General features: G+C 40.1%; 1 protein-coding gene across 2 annotated transcripts in view; it reads left to right on the top strand.

The window, feature by feature from the left end:
• The window catches only part of SNTG1 (syntrophin gamma 1), a 918236-nt gene that overhangs the window by 780409 nt on the left and 113352 nt on the right, over positions 1–24475 (top strand). For both annotated transcript variants that reach the window (XM_075584465.1, XM_075584466.1), the window contains one exon: positions 23856–23985. In XM_075584465.1, the coding sequence (XP_075440580.1) occupies positions 23856–23985 (130 nt within the window). The remainder of the gene's footprint in view (positions 1–23855; positions 23986–24475) is intronic.

Raw genomic sequence — 24475 nt, 5'->3', positions numbered from 1 at the left:
TATCAACATGAGAATATGGCAGATGTACAGTACCTGAAAGGACAACAAATACAGCATATCCAAGCCTGGTTAAATAGCTCGGGCCTCGATGTCACTCATAGCTGTGTATGCTATCATGCCCATAGAAAGACTAAAGTTATAAAGAGGATTTGCTCGGTCAGAACAGAGTAAGTACTGTACTGTATAGACAGTCTAACTGTATATTATTGAATGGGAATATTATTGTTTCTGTTCCCTCCTTTCTCCATTATCCCCTTTCCCTCCTTTCTCCCTTATCCCCCTCCCTCTTCCCCTTCTCCCTCGTTTGTAACAAGAGGAAAGGTGATGATGAGTAGCACAGCCACGGTATTCCAACTCCCAATAGGACCGGAAAGTATTGAACAAAATTGAACACTCCAATCTAGCAACAGGTCAGGTTTATTGCAGGATGGTGCAGCAACAGGACAACACGAACGCACCTACGCGTTTCGTGCACTAGGCACTTTATCAAGGTGTTAAATAAAGTGCCTAGTGCACGAAACGCGTAGGTGCGTTCGTGTTGTCCTGTTGCTGAACCATCCTGCAATAAACCTGACCTGTTGCTAGATTGGAGTGTTCACTTTTGTTCAATACTTTCCATTACTATTGGGAGTTGGAATACCGTGGCTGTGCTACTCATCATCACCTTTCCTCTTGTTGTCTACTCACCTGGATGGACTGCACGCCCTGGATGTCTAGAAGTCTTGCAAGCACTAAGGTAAAGGGCCGCAGTGCCCCTACATATATATATATATATATGGACACCAGTGCTATTGTTTATTACATATTGGTTACTTGGCTGGGTACATATGGTGTTTAAGCTGTGGAGGTCAAGTGGACCCCACTAGACACTTAGCCCGTGCCAGATAATTGCCATATTATTCATGGACTTTCTATTGTCATCCAGAATCATTTACACATACTGTGGAGGATTTCTATCCAATTTTGATGCATCACATCTATTCTACTTTTTCCCTTGTTTGTATCAATTGTAGGGAGGCAAAGTGGCTTGTGGATAAGATCAGCAATGCAAATGATGAACGTTGTGCTGCTGCAGTTAAAGAAGTTCTGCAGCAGGATCATAACCTGACAATATCTGAGTACAGCATCAAGAGAATGAGACGTGAATTGGGCTGGAAGTACAGACATGTCAAGCAAAGTGTTTTGCTGCAATATTGTATAATGCAATAGTGTTGTTGTTCAGTATGCACATGTGTGATTTTACAGTACCTGTACAATTATATCTTGTCATTGCAGAGTGTATCCAATGATAAGGGAGCCCAACAAGATGAAGAGAGTACAGCAAGCGCAAGCTTAGATCGACATTGGAGAAACTTTTCACAATGTAATATTTTTGGATGAGACGTCAGTTGCCTTAGAAAGATTTGCCACTTTTGCCTTTTACAAAAAAAAACATCTAGCCCTGAAGCCTCGTCCCACACACCCACTCAAGGTCCATGTGTAGGGTGCTATCTCTAGACTTGGACCAGGGATCATAATAATATTTGACGGTAATTCTCAGTTTATCCTTTTTGGTAATGTAATTTAATGTACCGTAAGGATGTACTGTATGACATTATGTCCCTTTTTCTGTGCAGGAATCATGGATTAAAACAAATTCCAAGAAGAGATTATAAACCACATAGTTGACAATATTCAGGCTAAGTTCCCATCTTGTAATCGGTTCTTCCAGGATAATGACCCAAAACAATAGTGCCTCGGCTGCCCTTATTCACACACGCAGAATTAACTGGGTGAAGACTCCTCCGGAGCAAGTGCTGCATTGTAACTATTTCTTGTTGATTTCTACTGTATGGATCTTTGTTCTGACATCACTATTTTTGTCCCTGATGTTGCAGATCACCTGATTTGAACCCCATAAAACTGCTGTGGCATGAGATAAAACATCACCTGAGGAGAGTCATCAAACCTTCCAACAAGGACCAACTTGTAAAGGGAATACGAGCTTTCTGGGCAAACACACTTAATGTAGAAAAATGCAACAACTATATAAATTACATTCCAGTGTTTTGCCCTTGTGTTACAGCATAATGGACATGCGACTGGCATGTAGTAAGAATGTATCCAGCAGATAATTTTATACCTCAGACTTAAAAAAAAATATATATAAAAAATAAATAGATAATACCGTTCTGTGGCTAACGAAATGCTTTTATTTGTGTGAAATTTCGAGATACACTGATCCCTTCTTCTGGCGATAGTACATTGAATAAAGTAGGCAAGGTTAAACTTACAAACAGTGCATATACGGTAGGAATGTTATCTGTGACTGAAACCTAAAACCGCCCCCCCCCCCCTGTGTAGTATGCGATTTATGACTTGAGGTGTTAAATAGTGCCTGAATGTTAGTGATGTAAGAATGTGTGTGTGTGTGTGTGTGTGTGTGTGTGTGTGTGTGTGTGTGTATGTATGTAAATATAAATTTGTAAAGAGCCCGCAGTGTATACAGCGCTTTACAAAAGGTGTGTGGAGTGGGAGTGAATATCAATGGTTTGTGTCGGTGTGGATATGTAAGAGGCTGTAGCATTACTAAAAGTGTGTGTAGATACTATGAAGTCCCTATTGGTGTATAGGGATGGATTTGCATAGAGTATTTGTATGTGTAAGCGACAGCTGTGTGTGTGTATGTATATATATATGAATCATATATATATGAACCATATATATATATGAACCATGTTAAAGATGGTTTTTGAAGCAAAAAGTTTCACTGTGTGCTCATTTGCATGTCATTTCCCAGAATCCCTTGCTGCAGTGGAAGTGCTGTGTGCTGGGTCATAATGGTGAAAGGCGGGGTTGCAGACCTGCCTAAGATATGCAGATGAGCATACAGTTGTATTTACATTTGCATATTTGCTTTGCTGTGGAGGGTTTTTGTCACTTTTTTTACTCACCATAACTTAACTCTATATATATATATATATATATATATATATATCGTGGTATGTATGGACATGGCCTTTAGCAGTCATGGAAAGAGATTTCTCTCATATCAGTAGTGACTCATAAAACTTCGGTCTCAGTTTAAGTGTCCCGAACAGTTGCCAAAATGTGTATTCATGCAACCGTCTCTCTTTCGGTGTTCTAAGATTACCTTTGAGTATGGCCACCTTCAGATCGTTCATCTTGTGGCCAGAGTCAGAGAAATGTTCTCCGACAGGACTGTCACTTTTTCCGCGTTTGATGCTGTGGCGATGCAGATTCATTCTCTTGTTTAGCCCTTGTCCTGTCTTACCTATGTAGTAGCTGCCCCATGGGCATTTCATGCACGTGATGAGGTACACCACATTGGTGGAGGAACAGCGGAACCTTCCTCTGATTTTGTACTCCAGATTCCTGTGTGTTATTAGCATTGTGCCCGCTGTGTGGAGCATTGTGCAGGTTTTGCATCTTGCGTCCTGGCATGGTCTTGTCCTGCATTCAGTTGTACTGTTGAATACTTTACTACTCACCATCATTTTCTTGAGATTATGAGGTTGTCTGTATGATAATACGGGTGTTTCAGGGAAGACCTGTTGCAGTCTTGTATCTTCCTGGAGAATGGGTTGTAGTTCTCTGGTGATCTTGCATAGGGCTTCTAGGTGTGGGTTATATGTGACCACCAAAGGTACCCTGTCGCTTGTCTCTTTCTGTCTGTATTCAAGGAAATCACTTCTTGGTATTCTGGTGGCTTTGTGGATTTGCTGGTCTACAATACTTTATTGTGGAGAAATAAACCACCAAAGGGGTTGTTAAAGGCTTAAAGATGAAGGGTGGATACTTACTGACTCTACTGTGAGGCCGTCCTACCACTGCAGACGAGGCCATGACTATCCTAAAGCTTGCTTTAAACTAGCCGGGTTACATTCAGGGTATGTGTCTCTCTCTCTATGCTCTCTCCCCACTCCAGCCTGTCTGTCTCTGCTCTCTCCCCACTCCAGCCTGTTTCTCTCTTAGCTCTCTCCCCACTCCTGCCTCTCTCTCTCTCTGCTCTCTCCCCACTCCAGCCTGTCTCTCTCACTCTCTCTCTGCTTTCCCCACTCCAGCCTGTCTCTCTGCTCCCTCCCCTCTCCATCCTGTCTCTCTCTATGCTCTCTCCCCACTCCAGCCTGTCTCTCTCTCTCTCTCTGCTCGCTCCCCACTCCAGCCTCTCTCTCTCTCTCTCTCTGCTCTCTCCACTCCAGCCTGTCTCTCTCTGCTCTCCCCACACCAGCCTGTCTCTCTATCCCTCTGCTCTCCCCACTCCAGCCTGTTGCTCTCTCCCTCTGCTCTCTCCCCTCTCCAGCCTGTCTCCCCATTGGATCTCTTTTTACCCCCCCTTGCATCTCTGTTCACCCCCCTTGCATCTCCGTTCAACTCTCCTGCACATCACCCACCCCATGGGGCCTAAATGGGAGGCTGGAGCGAGGTGCCTGCTGCAGGGAGGGAATAAATATGGAACACGGCAACCGGACATGGTGCTGGTGGCGCACCGGCCCACCGCAGCCTCCCACCTGGCTCTACAGAGGGGGGGTGTCCCCTTCCCCCGGTAACTGCTCGGACTCAGCCCACCGCAGCCTTCTGTGATAGTGGCTCCGGCTCTGCAGGAGGGGGGGGGTGTATCAAGGAGCAGAGACAAAAAAAAACATCCAGGGTCATTCTCAGGTTATCAAGCAAGTTAACATGAGGGGTTAGATAATATTTTATATTATTTATTAAATATTTTACCAGGAAGTAATACATTGAGAGTTACCGCTTGTTTTCAATTATGTCCTGGCCACAGAGTTAAGACAAATAATACATGTTTACAAATACAGTTACATAATGAGCAGGGTATACATTATATACAAGACATTGCATGCACAGTTAAAGATAATTTGTATTATGGGCGTATGAAACAGTTATAGACCAGATTAATATGTGAGACAGCCTTAGATTTGAAAGAACTTAGACTGTTGGTGGATGTGTGAGTCTCTGGTAGGTTGTTCCAGTTTTGGGGTGCACGGTAAGAGAAGGAGGAGCGGCCGGATACTTTGTTGAGCCTTGGAACCATGAACAGTCTTTTGGAGTCTGATCTCAGGTGATAGGTGCTGCATGTGGTAGGGGTGAGGAGCTTGTTCAGGTAGCTGGGTAGCTTGCCCATAAAGAATTTGAAGGCATGACAGGAAAGGTGAACTTTGCGCCTAGACTCGAGTAATGACCAATCTAGTTCTTTGAGCATTTCGCAGTGATGTGTGTTATAGTTGCATTGGAGAACAAAATGACAAATTGAGTTGTAGAGGGTGTTAAGTTTGCTAAGGTGGGTATGAGGTGCCGAGCCATATACTATGTCTCCATAGTCAATAATAAAATAAATAAATAAATAATAAAGCAAAGTCCAGTTCAGATCCAAGGTCATACATAATACAAAAGGCAATGTATTTGATGGATTAAAGTTCAGAGTAGATCTGAGGCCTTATACAATATAGCATGCAAAGTACTTCATGGGTTTAGCAAGGCAAAGTCCAGAACAGGTCTGAGATTATAAATAATGGAATCAAGCAGGATACTTAGCAGACAGGAACCTCTGTTCTCTGCCTCTGAACTCAAATAAGAACCAAAGTTGCAATGCAAGGAACATAAAAACAAAAGAAAGACGGTGCAAAACAGCGCTAAAAATAACAATACCCCTAATTGGGACACACGTGAAAATCAAATAAACAGTGATGGCAGCCAGACAGATACTGACAGTACAGTCAGTGGGGTGGCATAGAGAAAAAGGAGAATGCCGGCGCTAAATGTGACAATAAAATATTAATATTAAAGTCCAAACCAATTGAGTGATAGTCCAATAGATGTCCTTGGATGGTCAATGAGTGAGCAAACAGACTGTGAAATCTCTCCAAGGGATGGTGGGATATGTGGAAATAAAAGAAAATGAATTATGGTGCAGTATATCAGTCAATGTAGACATAAAACCATGGAACATGTAACATTAACAACACAATACAAACATGACAAACTGGACAGACTAACACTAACACAAGCCAGACTATAAATACTGAAAAGCTATTTATTAACAACTATTGTGGGGTTCCGTGGTATGCAGACATCAATCCGGGTAAAACCGTTGCCCTACTCACACGATATAGAATGTTATCAAGCAGTAAGGCTGGAGACACAGTTAGTTGTCGCAAGATGGCGACCGGAGTCTTCTCACTGGCGTCCCATGTGACGGGGATGTAGTGTAGAGCTGCACGGACCGCAGGAGCTGTACCACCAGACGAACATGACGTCACGCTCCTTCCTCCTTCCGACAATGCTGTCCTCTTACTTCTCTCGTCCCCCACAACACAAACCAGATACTAAGCTGCTGCTACTGGGAACCACAACTCCAACTCTAAAATCAATTCTTCCCTTTCTTATATTGTAGACATGCTCGTAAATACGTCTCTGAAAAGTCCTCCCCGTTCTGCCAACATACTGCAAGCCACAAGGGCATTGTAGCAAATAAATTACAAATGTTGAATGGCAGTTAATGAATGTTTTAATTGAGTAGCTCTTAGAGGTAACTGTAGATGTAAACTGTCTAGCATTTATGCCAAAGGAACAGGCCACACACTTAGCACAAGTAAAGAAACCCTTTAGACTCCCTATTTGTTTCTGTTTTTGCTGTTTAATGGGACAGCTGGGAGCCAATTTGGATTTTAAATTATTGGCCTTGGTGAATATTATATTAGGTTTTTTAGGAAGAATGTTCACCAGCACTTCATCTTTAAGTAAAATAGGCCAATATTTATTCAGAATCTGTCTGGCTGCCATCACTGTTTATTTGATTTTCACGTGTGTCCCAATTAGGGGTATTGTTATTTTTAGCGCTGTTTTGCACCGTCTTTCTTTTGTTTTTGGGTTTTGTTTTGTACAAATTGGTGTTAGCTGCTTGTTTATATTATTAATTCACTCATTTGTTGTTAACCAAGGGATTCAATATGAGTTCTTTATTTCACTTGAGATCACGTAGAAATGTCAATGTAGACCATATTTTTAGTGATCCAAGTTCTGTGCAGTTTGTAGAGAACGCTACAGACGATTTTTATCCAATACTTGCTCGGTTAGTGAAAACACTCATGTCAGAGAGTAAGCAATGGTGGGAAGCCACCACACTGAGCAAGTATCTGGAGAATCATCGCATCCCAAGGGGTCTGAGAGTTCGAAAAAAGCCAACCGCTGATGCACAAAATGAGTCTTTCATGAAAGAGTGGAATGAATTATTGACCAGTGTTCATTCGCTCTCATGAAGCTATTAGTTCATCAGCGAAGAAAGACCCTGGCTAATCTAGATGACCAAATTTTAGAAATGAAAATACAGTTAGATCCGTATAAGGATAGTAACGAATTGCTTGCACTCGAACCGACCATCAAAAAAAGGTTAGATCAGGCAGAACTGTAACTAGTCCAAATTAAACATCAAAAGTTTTTTAGAGATAAACAGGACTATGATTCAGGCTGCCAGAGAGATTGGGCCAAAAAAATCAAAGGATAGCAATAAGATCGAACAAAAACATCCTAAGGTATTATCAGGAACTATAGAACCTAAAGTCATCAGGAGTAAAAATACATATAGAGATCCGAAGAATGGTCCTAGGAAACAAAATACTAATTTGTTAATTCCAACACCATTTGTACCTGCCAAACTACCAGTGCATGATAAGAACCTCTACTTACAACAAAAGAGAGCCAAGGAACGTTATGACGCACTAGTATTACTCCAGTCAGTTCCTGTTGCAGTGAGTAATAGATATACATTACTGTCAGAGATAGGCTCCGAGAGTGATGCAGAGAGCATCTCCTATACACCTCTCCCTACACCTGCCATTAAATCCAACTTTTCTTTTTTAGAATGGAGGAAGGAAAGAGAACACATCTTCCCAGAAGTGGAAATTGTAAAACCACCATTAGAATCTCGCCTCCCTCCAAACTACAAAAAAAGAAAGACAGGCCCAGAGGGAGAAGAGGAGGTGCTGGTAGAAATCGAGTAAAGAGGAGTACAGTTTATCCAAATATATTCAATATCAGTAAGTACCCTCTTACTAATATTGAAAAGAAGGTACTTACAATAAGGGTCTTACATTTGCTCCAGTTTGTGGGCCAAACAGTTTTAACGTATTTATAGATGTCCACAAATTTGCACGAAAATTAGCCCTGAAAAAATATTTTGCTAGAGATGCTGTTTCTGCCCAAGTCATTAAACCTAGTATAGCGTGCAGCACAGAGAGCTATCCACAACATTTTTTTAAAAAACCATCCACTTTCTATCCCAAGTTCTCACAGGGACACCTGGTCAGTTCCTTTGTGGAGATGGTTAATACAGATCTTGAAAATTCATGTCGCACATATAAAATCAAGCACGACAATTTTAATATACAGGAGAAGGAAGCGATTCAATAGTCATCAAGTCTGCAGATAAGGGGGGAGGTATTGTGGTTATGGATAAGGATTATTACATTAAAGAGTCCATGAGATTATTGGGCGATAAGACCACATACCTCCCCCTCACAGGTGACACTTTGGTTCAGTTCAGGGCCAAATTAGGCGATCTCTTGGCCACTGGCTTGGAAACTGGGGCTATATGTGAGGACGAATTTAATTTTTTATCCATACAGTTTCCACGCACCCCTTTATTTTACTTTATACCTAAAATACACAAACATTTGACAGCACCACCTGGGAGACCTATTATTTTGGGTATTTCATCCCTCACTTCTAATTTATCACAATTTATCGATTATCACCTTCAACCCATTGTCACTAATGTCCGGTCCTACTTGCGAGACATGACACATGTATTACAAATTTTAGAAGATCTTATGTGGCAGCCTGGATACATACTAGTTACAGCTGATGTCACATCACTGTATACTGTGATTGACCATCAACTAGGCTGCCAAGCCGTGTCCCGCAAGTTGGAAATGACGAATCATTTTGCACTAAACAAAAGGAATTTTTTGGTGGATGGTATTATATATATTTTAACCCACAATTAATTCACCTTTAATTCCAATTATTATATAGAGAAATGTGGCACCGCCATGGGCACGAGGTTTGCTCCTAGTTATGCCAATTTATTTATGGACAGTTGGGAGGAGGAGTTCATTTGGAACAACTGCCCACTAGGGGCGAACCTCTTGCTCTGGGGGCGCTACATTGACGATGTGTTTTTTGTCTGGTCGGGCAGCCAAGATTCACTTGATGTTTTTTGCACTTATCTAAATCACAACCACCATAATCTTAAATTCACTTGTAATTTTAGCACGGAGCACATTGATTTCCTGGATCTTCACATTTATATTAGAGACAATAAAATACACACTAAGACATTTTTCAAGCCAGTACAGGCTAACAACTATGTGCGTGCAGATAGCCAACACAATCCACAATGGCTACGGAACATTCCGAAGGGTCAGCTGGTGCGTCTTAAACGCAACTGCACTGATGATGAAACTTTTAAGACACAGGCTAAGGATTTAAAAGATAAATTTATTATGAGAAAATATCCAGAGGATCTCATTGATAGAGCTTTTGACCAAGTTAATAATCTACAAAGGGATAGTTTACTTAAATACAAAAACAAAGAAAAGGATACGGTGGAGAGAAGCACTAAACAAATTGCATTTATAACAAAGTACAATGAGATGGCCCCAAAAATCAAACAGATTCTGAATAAATATTGGCCTATTTTACTTAAAGATGAAGTGTTGGTGAACATTCTTCCTAAAAAAACTAATATAATATTCACCAAGGCCAATAATTTAAAATCCAAATTGGCTCCCAGTTGTCCCATTAAACAGCAAAAACAGAAACAAATAGGGAGTCTAAAGGGTTTCTTTACTTGTGCTAAGAGTGTGGCCTGTTCCTTTGGCATAAATGCTAGACAGTTTACATCTACAGTTACCTCTAAGAGCTACCCAATTAAAACATTCATTAACTGCCATTCAACATTTGTAATTTATTTGCTGCAATGCCCTTGTGGCTTGCAGTATGTTGGCAGAACGGGGAGGACTTTTCAGAGACGTATTTACGAGCATGTCTACAATATAAGAAAGGGACTGGTCACACACAGTGTCTCACACCATTTTCTTTTACATCACAATAAGAACCCCATAGGTTTACGGTGTCAAGCTATTGAGGAGGTTCAGGCCAACCCACGAGGGGGGAGTAGACTCAATCATGCCAGTATGCGTGAAGCATACTGGATATATGAATTGAAAACACTCTCACCAAAGGGGTTAAATATAGATTTTGAATTGAAGGCCTTTTTATAACTCATTTTTTGTTCTTTTCTTGTGAGCTTCATTATTTATATTTTTAGATATTTTAAGCAATTTTATATAACTTTTATATGTTTTTAATGTTTTATGTTGTGTAAGTTTGTGTATTTTTATGTATATATGTATGCTAGCCAGGCTTTGTTGTTCACCACCCTTATCCTGGTAACTATGTGGTTAAATATCACCATGTACATTTTTAACCAATCAGAAGCATGGACTATGGGTATTTAAACCACCCAGACCCAGGGGTAGTGACATCCCTTGAGAAAGTGCGCGCATGCGCATGAAACGCGTTGGGAAGAATTGATTTTAGAGTTGGAGTTGTGGTTCCCAGTAGCAGCAGCTTAGTATCCGGTTTGTGTTGTGGGGGACGAGAGAAGTAAGAGGACAGCATTGTCGGAAGGAGGAAGGAGCGTGAAGTCACGTCCGTCTGGTGGTACAGCTCCTGCGGTCCGTGCAGCTCTACACTACATCCCCGTCACGTGGGACGCCAGTGAGAAGACTCCGGTCGCCATCTTGCGACAACTAACGGTGTCTCCAGCCTTACTGCTTGATAACATTCTATATCGTGTGAGTAGGGCAACGGTTTTACCCCCCACCCCCGGATTGATGTCTGCATACCACGGAACCCCACAATAGTTCTTAATAAATAGCTTTTCAGTATTTATAGTCTGGCTTGTGTTAGTGTTAGTCTGTCCAGTTTGTGATGTTTGTATTGTGTTGTTAATGTTACATGTTCCATGGTTTTATGTCTGCATTGACTGATATACTGCACCATAATTCATTTTCTTTTATTTCCACATATCCCACCATCCCTTGGAGAGATTTCACAGTCCGTTTGCTCACTCATTGACCATCCAAGGACATCTATTGGACTATCACTCAATTGGTTTGGACTTTAATATTAATATTTTATTGTCACATTTGGCGCCGGCATTCTCCTTTTTCTCAATGCAAGGAACATAAGTCTTCCTGATACGTAAATAGAGCTTACCCAGGAAGTGGGAGGATCCTGCGTTGCATTGTATCTGAGAGTTGTAGTTTTCTCCTGTGTTTAAAACCTGGTGGGGATTTGCAATACTGCAGCCAGAACAAACCCATGAGGGCAGGTTTTCTTAGTACTACATATCCTGGCTTATCCAATGCACAGGTCTGACAGTATTCCTGATCCTTAGGGTGACTCCCGACGGCCTAGGACACAGGCGATGGGGAAAATGTGAATTAAATGTTTTTTTTTAGTCTGTGTGCATGAATTGTTCTAGCTGGATCCCACGATCGCTTCTCTGGACTATAGAGCAGACCATGTCCTTGTCTCTTGGAGTCACAGATGGCATGAACCTTTTATTCCTGTTGCCCCTTTACCATGATAGGGGTGTGTCTAGCGAGAATGCAAGTAGGGAGTTGGTTCGGCCTAGTTTGTTTAGGGAGGGCAACATGGAACACTGGATGCACTCACCAATGGGCAGGTCATTTCTGACAGACAGCCACCAGGTTGATTGCTTTTCCTATAAAAAATGCCCGCAAACCAGACAAGACCCCGGTACTGAGGTGGAACGGAAGTATACCACGCACCCACAGCAGAGGAGGCGTGCCCGGAGTGTGGTATTAGAGCATAGCTGGACCAGGGGCAAGAAAGTGAGTTAGTCAGGTACTTGCCAAATCCAGGGTAGAGTGGTCATGTCCATAAGCCAAAGGTCTGGGAGTGGAAAGAGTTGCGTAGTCGAATGTCCATGAGCCTGGTCCGGGGATTAGAGAAGACAGCATAGTAGAATGTTCTTTTAGCCAAGTCCGAGGAGTGGAGAGTGCAGCATAGTCGAAATGTCCGTTTGCCAAGTCCGAGGGGTAGAGAAGACAGCGTAGTCGAAAGTCCAAAGCCAAGGCCGAGATCCAGAGGGGGTATGCAGACAATCCATGTTCAGGAACTTCAGGGGCTGAAACAACAAGAGAAGAGCCTAGCAGAAGCAGACAGCACCAAGGTACAGGAGCTATGCAGAGCACTGAGAGAATGGGGAGTCAGTGCTAAATAGTAGGCAGGCACCTATCACAAGGAGGGTGGAGCGGAGGTGCGGCCCGGGGGTTAATTCTGATAGGAGACAGGGACCTGGGAGGCTGGCTTGAGTAACCCTGGAGCTGGGGAACGTGCCCTGCGCAGACATGATAGGTGGGGCGGAGCTATCCCCTGAGTGCCGAGCATAAGCTGTCCTGGTCCGCGCGCCCCCTGTAAGACAGATGGGCTGATGCGCGCAACCCGGAAGATGAGGAACAGCCGTGCAGGAGATGTCAGTGCCTGAGGGGAGCCGCCGGGGATCCGGAGCGGTGGTGGTGCCTGAGGAGACATAAGGTAAGGGGACGCCGTGAGTGGTGACCCGCGGCTCCTTAGACTCCTATATTAAATGCAGTGGCAGGATTTTAATGTTGATCAGCACATTTCTTTTGATCTTGTTTGACTTTCTGAAGTATGTGAGAGATCTGGTCATGTACCTTTTGTAGCTTTGTCATAAGATGTGTAGTGGCATGTACCAGGGTGGAGAAACAATGACCTAAAAACTTTTGTGGAGGATGCGTACATGTATGTGCAGAAAAGTGAACTCTCCTGTTTGGACCTGTGCAAAGAGTTATTATAAGCAAATTCTGCTTTTGACAAATAGTCCATCCAGTTACAGTAATGCTCTACATTAGAGAACCAATGTAGATACTGTTCAAGTGTTTGATTCACTTATTCCATTTGCCCATTACTGTGGGTGTAATATCCTAATGATAGTGAATGAGAAATTTCAAGTGTCAGAAAACAGCTTTCCAAAATTTAGTGGAAAACTGCAAGTTTTGGTCAGAAACAATAGTATCCAGTAATCCATGTACTGTAAGTAGAAATTAAATCAATGAAAATGCGTGCAAATTGTTGGGCTGTCTGTAGTTTTGGTAGTCCAATGAAATTTGCCAATTTAGTAAATGAGTCCACCACCACTAGAATGGTAGAATAATTCAGATGGTGGTAATTCCTCAATGAAGTCAAGTGACATGATCTTCAGGGTTTTGTGGGTAAGGGTAATAGGAGCCTGCAGGGCAAGTACAAGGAATCTTATGGCAAGCACAGATTTCACAGGATCCAACATATTTATCGATATCTGAATTCAATGTAGGCCACCAAAAGTATTGTTGTAGAAGTTTATTGATGTTAAGGACACTCAGATGTCCTGCAGATGGATGATTGTGACACCATTGCCTGACTCTCCAGGTACATATACACGTTGATTGCGATAATAAAATCCCTCTTGAACGTGAACATTTTTGTTTTTTTCTTTATTGATTCTATAAATGTATCTTAATCAAAGAACTCTTTTTAAGCCATTATTAAAATCTGTGATTTGTGTACTAGCCACAAAATGTTGCACAGGTAAGATCTGACTTGATTCAGATGTCCTGAATTCAGGGGTATCTCTACAAGAGAGTGCATCAGCTTTTTCAATTAGCATATTCTTGTTGAAAAATCAGTTTAAACTGGAACCATGTGAAGAATAAGCCCCTGTGAGCCTGTATAGGATTGGTACATTTACAGTAGCTGAATGGAGAAATTGAAAATTGCTATCAGTCCAATCTTCAATAACCTGACGCGCTTCCTCCAGTTGCTTCAATGCAGTTTTAATGGCCAATAGTTCCTTGTCGCATATCGTTTCGTTTCTTTCAGCATCCGTCAATTTTTGTGAATAATAGGCCACTGGATGGACTACATTAGTTTGAGCATTCAGTTGAGATAGAATAGAACCTAACACGGTCAGATGCATCTGCTTCCACAATGAATTTTTGTACACACTGAAGGTGAGCAAGTCCTGGTGCTTGACTTAATGCCTGTTTATGGTTTTTGAAAACCTGCTCCACTGCATTAGACCAGAAAAACTTGAGTCCTTTTCTTAGAAGCTGAGTCAATAGACGGACAACTAAGGAAAAGTCCTCAATAATTCATCGATAGAAATTGATGAACCCCAACAGTCTTTGTACATCATTTATGGATATTGGTGTAGGCCAGTCTAAAATGGCTTGGATAATGCGATTGTACATGGAAATAGTGGAAGGAGATAGAATGTATCCCAAATACTCTATATTTCCATCTGGTGACATTTTTTTCCCCAGTTTATCATAAAGATGATGAGTTCTTAACATGAGTAGTACATCTTGAACATGGAGGATATGCTCGTTTTCTGATTTAAGAATAGCTTAAGATGTCATTGAGGTAGATTTGGACATAAACATCTAACAGATCTCGAAAAATTCCATTAAGAAAATGCCAAAATGCTGCTAGAGCATTACATACTGTAGTCCCAAGGGCATTAACAAATATTTGAAATGTCCATACCTTGTGCGGAATGCCATTTTCCATTCATCTCCTTCTCTGATGCAGACCATCATTTTGTGGGTAAGGGTAATAGGATCCCGCAGGGCAAGTACAAGGAATCTTATGGCAAGCACAGATTTCACAGGATCCAACATATTTATCGATATCTGAATTCAATGTAGGCCACCAAAAGTATTGTTGTAGAAGTTTATTGATGTTAAGGACACTCAGATGTCCTGCAGATGGATGATTGTGACACCATTGCCTGACTCTCCAGGTACATATACACGTTGATTGCGATAATAAAATCCCTCTTGAACGTGAACATTTTTGTTTTTTTCTTTATTGATTCTATAAATGTATCTTAATCAAAGAACTCTTTTTAAGCCATTATTAAAATCTGTGATTTGTGTACTAGCCACAAAATGTTGCACAGGTAAGATCTGGCTTGATTCAGATGTCCTGGATTCAGGGGTATCTCTACAAGAGAGTGCATCAGCTTTTTCAATTAGCATATTCTTGTTGAAAAATCAGTTTAAACTGGAACCATGTGAAGAATAAGCCCCTGTGAGCCTGTATAGGATTGGTACATTTACAGTAGCTGAATCGAGAAATTGAAAATTGCTATCAGTCCAATCTTCAATAATCTGACGCGCTTCCTCCAGTTGCTTCAATGCAGGTTTTTGAAAACCTGCTCCACTGCATTAGACCAGAAAAACTTGAGTCCTTTTCTTAGAAGCTGAGTCAATAGACGGACAACTAAGGAAAAGTCCTCAATAATTCATCGATAGAAATTGATGAACCCCAACAGTCTTTGTACATCATTTATGGATATTGGTGTAGGCCAGTCTAAAATGGCTTGGATAATGCGATTGTACATGGAAATAGTGGAAGGAGATAGAATGTATCCCAAATACCCTATATTTCCATCTGGTGACATTTTTTTCCCCAGTTTAACATAAAGATGATGAGTTCTTAACATGAGTAGTACATCTTGAACATGGAGGATATGCTCGTTTTCTGATTTAAGAATAGCTTAAGATGTCATTGAGGTAGATTTGGACATAAACATCTAACAGATCTCGAAAAATTCCATTAAGAAAATGCCAAAATGCTGCTAGAGCATTACATACTGTAGTCCCAAGGGCATTAACAAATATTTGAAATGTCCATACCTTGTGCGGAATGCCATTTTCCATTCATCTCCTTCTCTGATGCAGACCAGGTTATAAGCACCTCTGAGATCTAATTTAGTGAATAGCTTAGCAGTACAAACTCTGTCCAATAACTCTAAAATCAGTGGCAAAGGAAAGCGATTCTTGATGCTTATGTCATTGAGTTCTCTGCAGTCAATACGGGGTCGTAATGTACCTTCTTCCTTAAGAACAAAAAATAACGGTAATCATGCTCCTTCTGGGGAATTTGAATGGTGCATAAATCCCCTTTGAAGATTCTCAGTAATATACTAGTGCAGAATTTGTAGCAGGGGATCTGACAGTGTGTAGAAGCTTTATAGGACAATTATATGGATGGTGTGGTGGCAATTTATCCACCACAAAGATCAAACACATAATGGAATGTGGAATACATTTTGGCTAGTTCAGTATGGCAGGTGGCTATTTGTTGACCTGTTGGATCAACATTAAAATTCTGAGTATCATGTACTTCAAACTTTTGATGATTCCTACAGACAGCGCTCAGGGATCATATGTTTTTTTTTCTTTTGCAAGTAAATTAATGGTTTCTAACCAGGGTTCTCCCAAGATTAACAGAAAATGTGGAGCATCAATTGAATCAAAATGAGGTCCTCAATATTTTGTTCAATTTCTATGCTAATAGGTTTAGTTTGAGTAATTTTTCCTGAGGTTAAAAATTAACCATCAATGCCTTGTACCATTTCTGATATTTCTTTTGTAATAGTTGGAATAACATAGAGCTGCAAATCAGCACTCCATAAAGTTGCTGGATTCTCTAGTATACAGGAGAGCCTGACCTGTCAGCAGTGAACACTCCCAGGATAGGGTACGAAGTTAAATTAAATGTCCTGGTTGAAACTATGAGGGTCTTTCATCTTTTTCTTGGCTTAATGAAAACCCTCCTTTTAATGTCATTGTTTCCTGGGGAAGGGCGCGATGGGCAAGTATTAAGTGAATGTCCGCTTAACCCACAATAAAAGCATAATTTGTATTGGTACCAACTATTCCTCTCCGCAGGTGTCAATATATTGGCCATTATATGCATTGGGAAGATAGGGCTAACGCCAGCCAATTGAAGGTGAATAAAAAATGTGGTCTTTTTGGCATTACCACGGTTCCAATAAAAATCGGGACTTAATGTATGGCATCAACCTGACACTGCTTTATTTAGTCATGTTGATAGCAGTTCCAATATCTTTATCGGTTGCGTTAAAAAAATGCATTTTTGTTGTGGTGCAACTTTGATGAAAAACTCATTAAAAATAGAATAAAGAGAGGGGGAATAATGCAGTAAATATTATCTAATACTACACAACTGATTTATTAAAAAATACATAGGATTTTGTATGTACAGTATTGCTGCTTTAACACCTTATCAATTTTCTTTGACATAATATAGGTACATGTTATACAAATGCTGAATTACCATAATATGCATACTGTATACTGTATTTGTTTTTTGTATCTCCTCAATAGTTTTCTCTTGCTGAATTAAGCATGAAAACAAAGTTTGAATACCCATAAGGGAAAGATTTATGACTACTGTGTACTATACATTTTTCAACAGCAATGCATATTTTAGGAATGTGCCAGTGTCTATTTTTATGCACAAAGTGATGGAATAGCACCACTAATGTAACCTGGAAAAATGTGTTTCTGGATGATTCCAGGCTGATAACAAACGGGTCTATGTATCAAGGCAATTTGAGGGCATTAACACTTCACCAGATGTATTTTAAAAAAGCCATTAATAACAATAAGATTTCTTTCTTTGATACATCTGGAGAATTTTTGTTTACCTTGACACAAATGTAGTCAAGGATCATGTATTGTGAGGCATTTACTAGAGATGGGTGAACCTGTCGGAATCCGTTCCGTTGATTTTCATGGTCTTTAGGGGTCCAATCTTATATGCGGAATGAAATCCGGTGTCGGATTGTTTAATCTTAAATCTGTGCAGAATCCGCAGCCGGAATCCAATGGAATTTGTTCTGTGGATCACCAATTACGAAACTGAAAGAATTAACTTTGCTCCTTCCACTTCCTGGAGATAAAGAAGAAGGGCAGCGCACAGCAAAAACAAGGGGAGTAGGGTCCAAATAAAGCAAAAAAGATTTAATGGCAAGACATATGTACAGAGGTAAACCGCCTACGTGTTTCGTATAAAGGTACTTTATCAAAGAGTAAAAACAAATGTGTCCTGCAATTCTTTTAAATTCCAGCTGAGAGCTCCGCTTTTTGCCAAAAAACGCAATGACGTCCGAAACTCAGCGCATGCGCAGTGGTCCAGAAATGCCCATATAATGTCACGCGTCTCAGTGGGGATGAAAAGATTTACCTTGAGAGACTGTGTACTTATTGTTCTTTATTGAAGTGGGACACTCCCAATGAAGCTGGGGGGTTGTGATTATATCACTTACTCCTGCTTTCAGGGAATATATGTCAAATTAATACCTTCATGAACACTAACTTGCAGTTATCATCATATACGGTAACATACCCTTTCACCAACTGCTTTAGTATATATTCCGGACTTTATTGTTATTGGTCCTGTACTAGAGCGCCCTTACCACCTTCCATATCTTCCCCTCCCACTTCCTGCCTGTTTGTCTGACACTTTCTGGTGAGAGAAGGGAGAGACTGTGTAGGAGAGGGTCTACACAATGGCTTAAACTTGAGTCTGCACCCCTATTTATACACTCCTCTTCCCATAATAATTCCGTTTGCTGATGCGGATTCTTGCAGGTTTGGATTCGGAATCCGTTGGATGAATTTTTATCAATGGGAAAAAATGGGGGGAAAAAACAAATCTCCCTTTTTTAGACTGATCAGCTGAATTCCGTGGCTGAAATTAAACAATCAATTCGCTGCAGAATCGAATTGTGGTGAAAATGTTGTCAATCTCTAGTATTTACTGAACAACTTAGCAGTGCACCACAGGGTATTAGACAAATGTGTTCACGATGTTCAGCGCTCCTCGTTATATGATAAAGACATGAGAATTAGGCAATATAGTGAAGTACGTTCACATACAGTACTAGTATCCGCACAAAAAGGTGGTAATATATGCACTTACTTAAAAGTGCCTATAACAGGCACGTAACGGTATCTTTTGCAGACAAATCACATCCGTTTTGGCAATAACTTCAAGAGGAACTTCTTTTGTAAAAGCTTCAGCTTTATATAAAAGTTTGGGTACCAGTTTAACACATAACAGTTTAAAAACAAACGGAGACAGACCAGTTCGTGTGCTCTCCCCCGGTTTCTGCGACATCCACCGCCGATCCAGTCGGCGTTCTACGTCACTTCCGGAACTGGTCTGTCTCCGTTTTAAGTAAGTGCATATATTACCACCTTTTTGTGCTGATATTAGTATGTGAACGTACTTCACTACATTGCCTTTTTCTCACGTCTTTTTCATATAACGAGGAGCGCTGAACAGCGTGAACATTTTTGCTGCTGCTGGGAATTGGGAACAATTCAACTGTTCAAGCTGCACCGCATCACCATATCTCTAAGGGTTTGGACTTTATAGTTTTAGAGTGCTTCCTATTACTGTCTTTTATTAGACAAATGTATCAACAGGTAAAAAAAACACAGGATAGTACATGCTACAAAATAAACTCTTTTTTTTAATCTGTTTGATTCCTTATACCCACAGTTTATCTTATATACTGTAGTAGAGACTAACTTTAGCAATATTTACCTTTCAAAATTAATTTTGCATTCTTATTTACACTAATCGCATGCTTAAATGTATTTCCATCTTCAGTTAGTTTAATGAAAAAATAAAAAAACTAATGCAAAATAAATAAACTATGGCCTTTTAGTTAGAATGTTATATTTGCTAAGAAAATCTTATGTAAGCTGCCCCTAACGAAAGGGCCACTCAGTGTTTTTTGAAATGTATATAATATTAGATGTATTTTCGGTATAAAAAAAATCTCTGCCATACTGCTGCACTGCTTTACTGCTTTACAGTTTGGAAAGAAACACAATCTGTGCCTTGACATGGCGCAGTTTTTATGCCTTAATGCACAACAAACATAGGGGGCTATGCACTAAGCAGTGATAAGTCATTTTAAGAGCGCAAAGTGCTTTTAGAACGTGAAGTTCCACTGAGCGCTATGCACTAAGCCGCGCAAACAGGGACTTTGCGCTATAAAACGGGCTTTTTATTGAAAATTTTTCAAAGTCCAACTTTTCTCGTACGATCAGCTGTTTACGCTGAATCCTGCCCTTCTGCGGGATTCACTAAGCAACGCAAACTGATCATACGTGAAAGTTGCGCTGAATAAAGCTCACCAGCTAAAGGCAGGTGATAAAAAAAGCTGGACTTAGAAAAAATTCTTTGTTTACCTTTTTGCAGGCGCAAAACCAATACAATAGGCCGGCGGGTGTCCCCGGCTGACCCCACAGGGGTCCCCGAGGGAGGCCGAGGGTCATGCGAGTATCCACGGCTGACCTCGCGGCCATCCCAGGGTCCCCGCGGGAGTCCCGGGGTACCCGCGGGCCTGCGGTACCAATCTTGTGCCAACAAAAATACTAAACAATATTTCTAACTAAATACACCCCCCTAACACATACAGTACAATAATGTGCAAAATAACTATTATCCAGATATGGATAATAGATTATTTGCCCATTATTAAACACTGCATTAGCATACCTAAATAAAGTCAATAAAACAACAGCCAGCTAATCCAATGAATACAAGCAGTAACAACATCAACAATGAATTAATGAAACCATTAACCAATGAAACCAATTAATTCCTAAACCAACTCAAAATGAATAGTAACACTAACCAATCAAACCAATTAATTACAACAACATTAATGAATGTAAATATTAAAAGACAAAGAAATACATTCAAACAATCTCTGAAAGAACCATAAAACGCATTAGCCAACATAATACAACATTAACTACAAACGAACACCAATCGCAAACATTTTATTACATTAAGCAGGAAAAATACAAACAATTACATCCACATAAGAAACTGACATTAAAAAAACCAACAGCAATACCAAGCCAGAAATGCCCCCCAAATATTGTAATAATAATGTATTAATCTGTACCCTAAAGTGGTACAGATTAATATATTATCAGTCAATGTGCCTCCCCCAAAAAATCAACAATCACATCCAATGAAAAAACCTGTAAAAAAAGACATTTATAAACAATCAATATATTACTTACCATTAGAAGCGGTGGCCCTCCGACTCCCGGGGTAACAGGAAGCTCATGTACCTTGAAGGCCTCCAACAGCATCCGATGCCATCCGCCATGAAGATCCAGATCAGGTACCCCAATCTTCTTTTTTCTTTCTTTAATCACCTTCTTCTATCTTCATCTGTCACCATTTCTTGATCTTCTTTATCTTCTTTCTTCATCTGTCAATCCAAAATACCCCATGTTAAATCCCAGCCAATGCTGTCTCGTCGGCTTCTTGGGGTCAAATGAGGCGTCACGGCCTTAAATATGGCTTGTGACGTCACATTTAGTCTCAAAATGGTTAACAGCCACCTGATTTGCTGTTCAAACATGTTCTGACTTGAAATTTTTTTTTTGACATGACGTCAGAATGGCTGTGCTTCATTTGCCTTTAAGATGACGTCACGAAATCCAAGATGGCCGGCTTCACATGGTATTTCAGCCAATCAGAGTGTGGAATTGGTTCCCAAAATCTTATTGGCTGAAATACCATGTGACGCCGGCTTCGTGACGTCATCTTAAAGGCAAATGAAGCACAGCCATTCTGATTGGCTGGCATCATTCCCTTTAAGAGACGTCATGTCAAAAAAAAAAATTTAAGTCGGAACATGGTTTGAACAGCCAATCAGGTGGCTGTTAACCATTTTGAGGCTAAATGTGATGTCACAAGCCATATATAAGGCCGTGACGCCTCATTTGACCCCAAGAAGCCGACGAGACAGCATCGGCTGGGATTTAACATGGGGTATTTTGGATTGACAGATGAAGATAGAAGATAAAGAAGATCAAGAAATGGTGACAGATGAAGATAGAAGAAGGTGATTAAAGAAAGAAAAAAGAAGATTGGGGTACCTAATCAGGATCTTCATGGCGGATGGCATCGGATGCTGTTGGAGGCCTTCAAGGTACATGAGCTTCCTGTTACCCCGGGAGTCGGAGGGCCACCGCTTCTAATAGTAAGTAATATATTGAATGTTTGTAAATGTCTCTTTTTACAGGTTTCTTCATTGGATGTGTTTTTTGATTTTTCGGGGGAGGCACATTGACTGATAATATATTAATCTGTGCCACTTTAGGGTACAGATTAATACATTATTATTACAATATTTGGGGGGCATTTCTGGCTTGGTATTGCTGTTGGTTTTTTTAATGTCAGTTTCTTATGTGGATGTAATTGTTTGTATTTTTCCTGCTTAATGTAATAAAATATTTGCGATTGGTGTTCGTTTGTAGTTAATGTTGTATTATGTTGGCTAATGCATTTTATGGTTCTTTCAGAGATTGTTTGAATGTATTTCTTTGTCTTTTAATGTTTACATTCATTAATGTTGTTGTAATTAATTGGTTTGATTGGTTAGTGTTACTATTAATTTTGAGTTGGTTTAGGAATTAATTGGTTTAATGGGTTAATGGTTTAATTAAATAATTGTTGATGTTGTTACTGCTTGTATTGATTGGATTAGCTGGCTGCTGTTTTATTGACTTTATTTAGGTATGCTAATGCAGTGTTTAACAATGGGCAAATAATCTATTATCCATATCTGGATAATAGTAATTTTTGCACATTATTGTACTGTATGTGTTAGGGCGGAGGGGGGGGAGGGAGGTCGTGTATTGATGTTTGTTAATTCTTTTTTAAATATACATTTGAATTATAGTGTAGATGTGCAGGGGGTCTCCGGAGCTGACCCGCGTTGGTTTCAGGTCTGAGGACCCCCTACTTCAGGAGATACAGGCCCCATTATGGGGTGCCGGTATCCCCTGCACTTTCAAGCATCCGCATCACGTGACCAGGACATTGAAATTCTGCAGGGGATACCGGCACCCCATAACGGGGCCTGTATCTCTTGAAGTAGGGGGTCCTCGGACCTGAAACCAATGCGGTTCAGCTCGGGAGACTCCCTGCTCATGTACACTATAATTAAAATGTATTTATTATTGTATGATCTCCTGTAACAGCCTTGCATGGAGATGGCAAATCTCCATGCAAATGTTACAAGCGGCTTTTTTTTCAATCAGCTAGCGTACGGGAACTTTAAGTGCGATAGCAGGGGGGAAATACATTGCACGCACGATAAGCCAGTTTTGGGCACGTCCGATAAAAAATGGGCTGAGGGCCTTAGTGAATCGCGCCGCCGGCTTCATTTTTTATCGGACGTGCTAATTTTTTCAGGCCGGCGCGAAAGCTCGGAGCTTAGTGCATAGCCCCCATAGTCATATACTGTATACTAAAATACTGTATATGTCTTTATTTTAATTTATTTTTTCTTGTTAATTTATTTATTATTTTTAAATGGTGCATGTACACAATCAAAAGGGTATCAATTAAAAACAAAAAGCTGTAACACAGTCACGGCATTCTTGCATGGATAACCCTTCATGATAAAGTATATAAATCTCATAAATAAATACATACAGTAAATGTTTTATTAAACTTTGTGGAGAAATCAAAAACATTTTTTTTATTTATATATGTTAAGCAAAACCCTAATGTATTTCTTTATCCCTTAATGCAGTTAAAGCATTGTATGCATAAGAGATCATGGGGATAGGCAGGTTTGCAGACCTGTCTAAGACATGCAAATGTCCCCACAAGTGTTGAATTTATTTTCTTTATAGCTTAACAAATAACTTGCCTCTTGAAAAATTGTATTACATGGAATTTGCCAGTATAGGAAAAACTACCCCTCATCACCAAATGCTTTTTTTAAAGGTAAAATTCAATGTTTTGTAAGTGCATGTGTTTTATTATATTTAGTTTTTATTAAATAATACACTTGTGTGAAAACATTTATATATTTACAGGCAAAATGCTTTTCAAATAACTGCAGTGGATGGTGTTGGCAGTGGAATAATTCAATGTTTATCTGCTGATGACTGCATTGAGTGGTTGCAATCCATATCAACTAATGTTTCAAACCTCACAAAGCACAATGTAAGTATTTTGGAATAATTTGACATTTTCTGCCTTAAATCTTGTTGTTGTTAAAAGCTTTTAGATACCCCCTTTTCGTATCTGCAAATAAGCAAAGCTTGGGGCATCTAATGAGAAATGAACTTAATACTATCACTAAATGCCTCTATAAAACATTAATGAAAGTGAGATTATGCCCGAGGTTTCACTTGCATCACTATTTTAAAGGTTCAGGAATATGTTATGTTTATTATTTTATTCAGCTCATATTGAACCAAGAAGCGGCAAGCATTCAGAGTGCTAAAATGTATTGCCACTAATTATTGCTGATAAAACTTTTTTTTAAATTTCAAGTCAACCAGTTTCATCCACTTTGCATTAACCATCCAACGTCTGAATAATTTAATTTAATAGGTAAACATGGGTTGGGTTTAGCACTCAAAGAACATAGTAAGCAAGATATCTTAAATCAATAAAGTGATATCATCAACGTACATTTCAAAATGATGCG

This window comes from Ascaphus truei, chromosome 2 (genome assembly GCF_040206685.1).
Source record: "Ascaphus truei isolate aAscTru1 chromosome 2, aAscTru1.hap1, whole genome shotgun sequence".
NCBI lineage: Eukaryota > Metazoa > Chordata > Amphibia > Anura > Ascaphidae > Ascaphus > Ascaphus truei.
The sequence above is the reverse complement of the archived record's forward strand: the minus strand, read 5'-3'. Positions and strand labels throughout refer to the sequence as shown.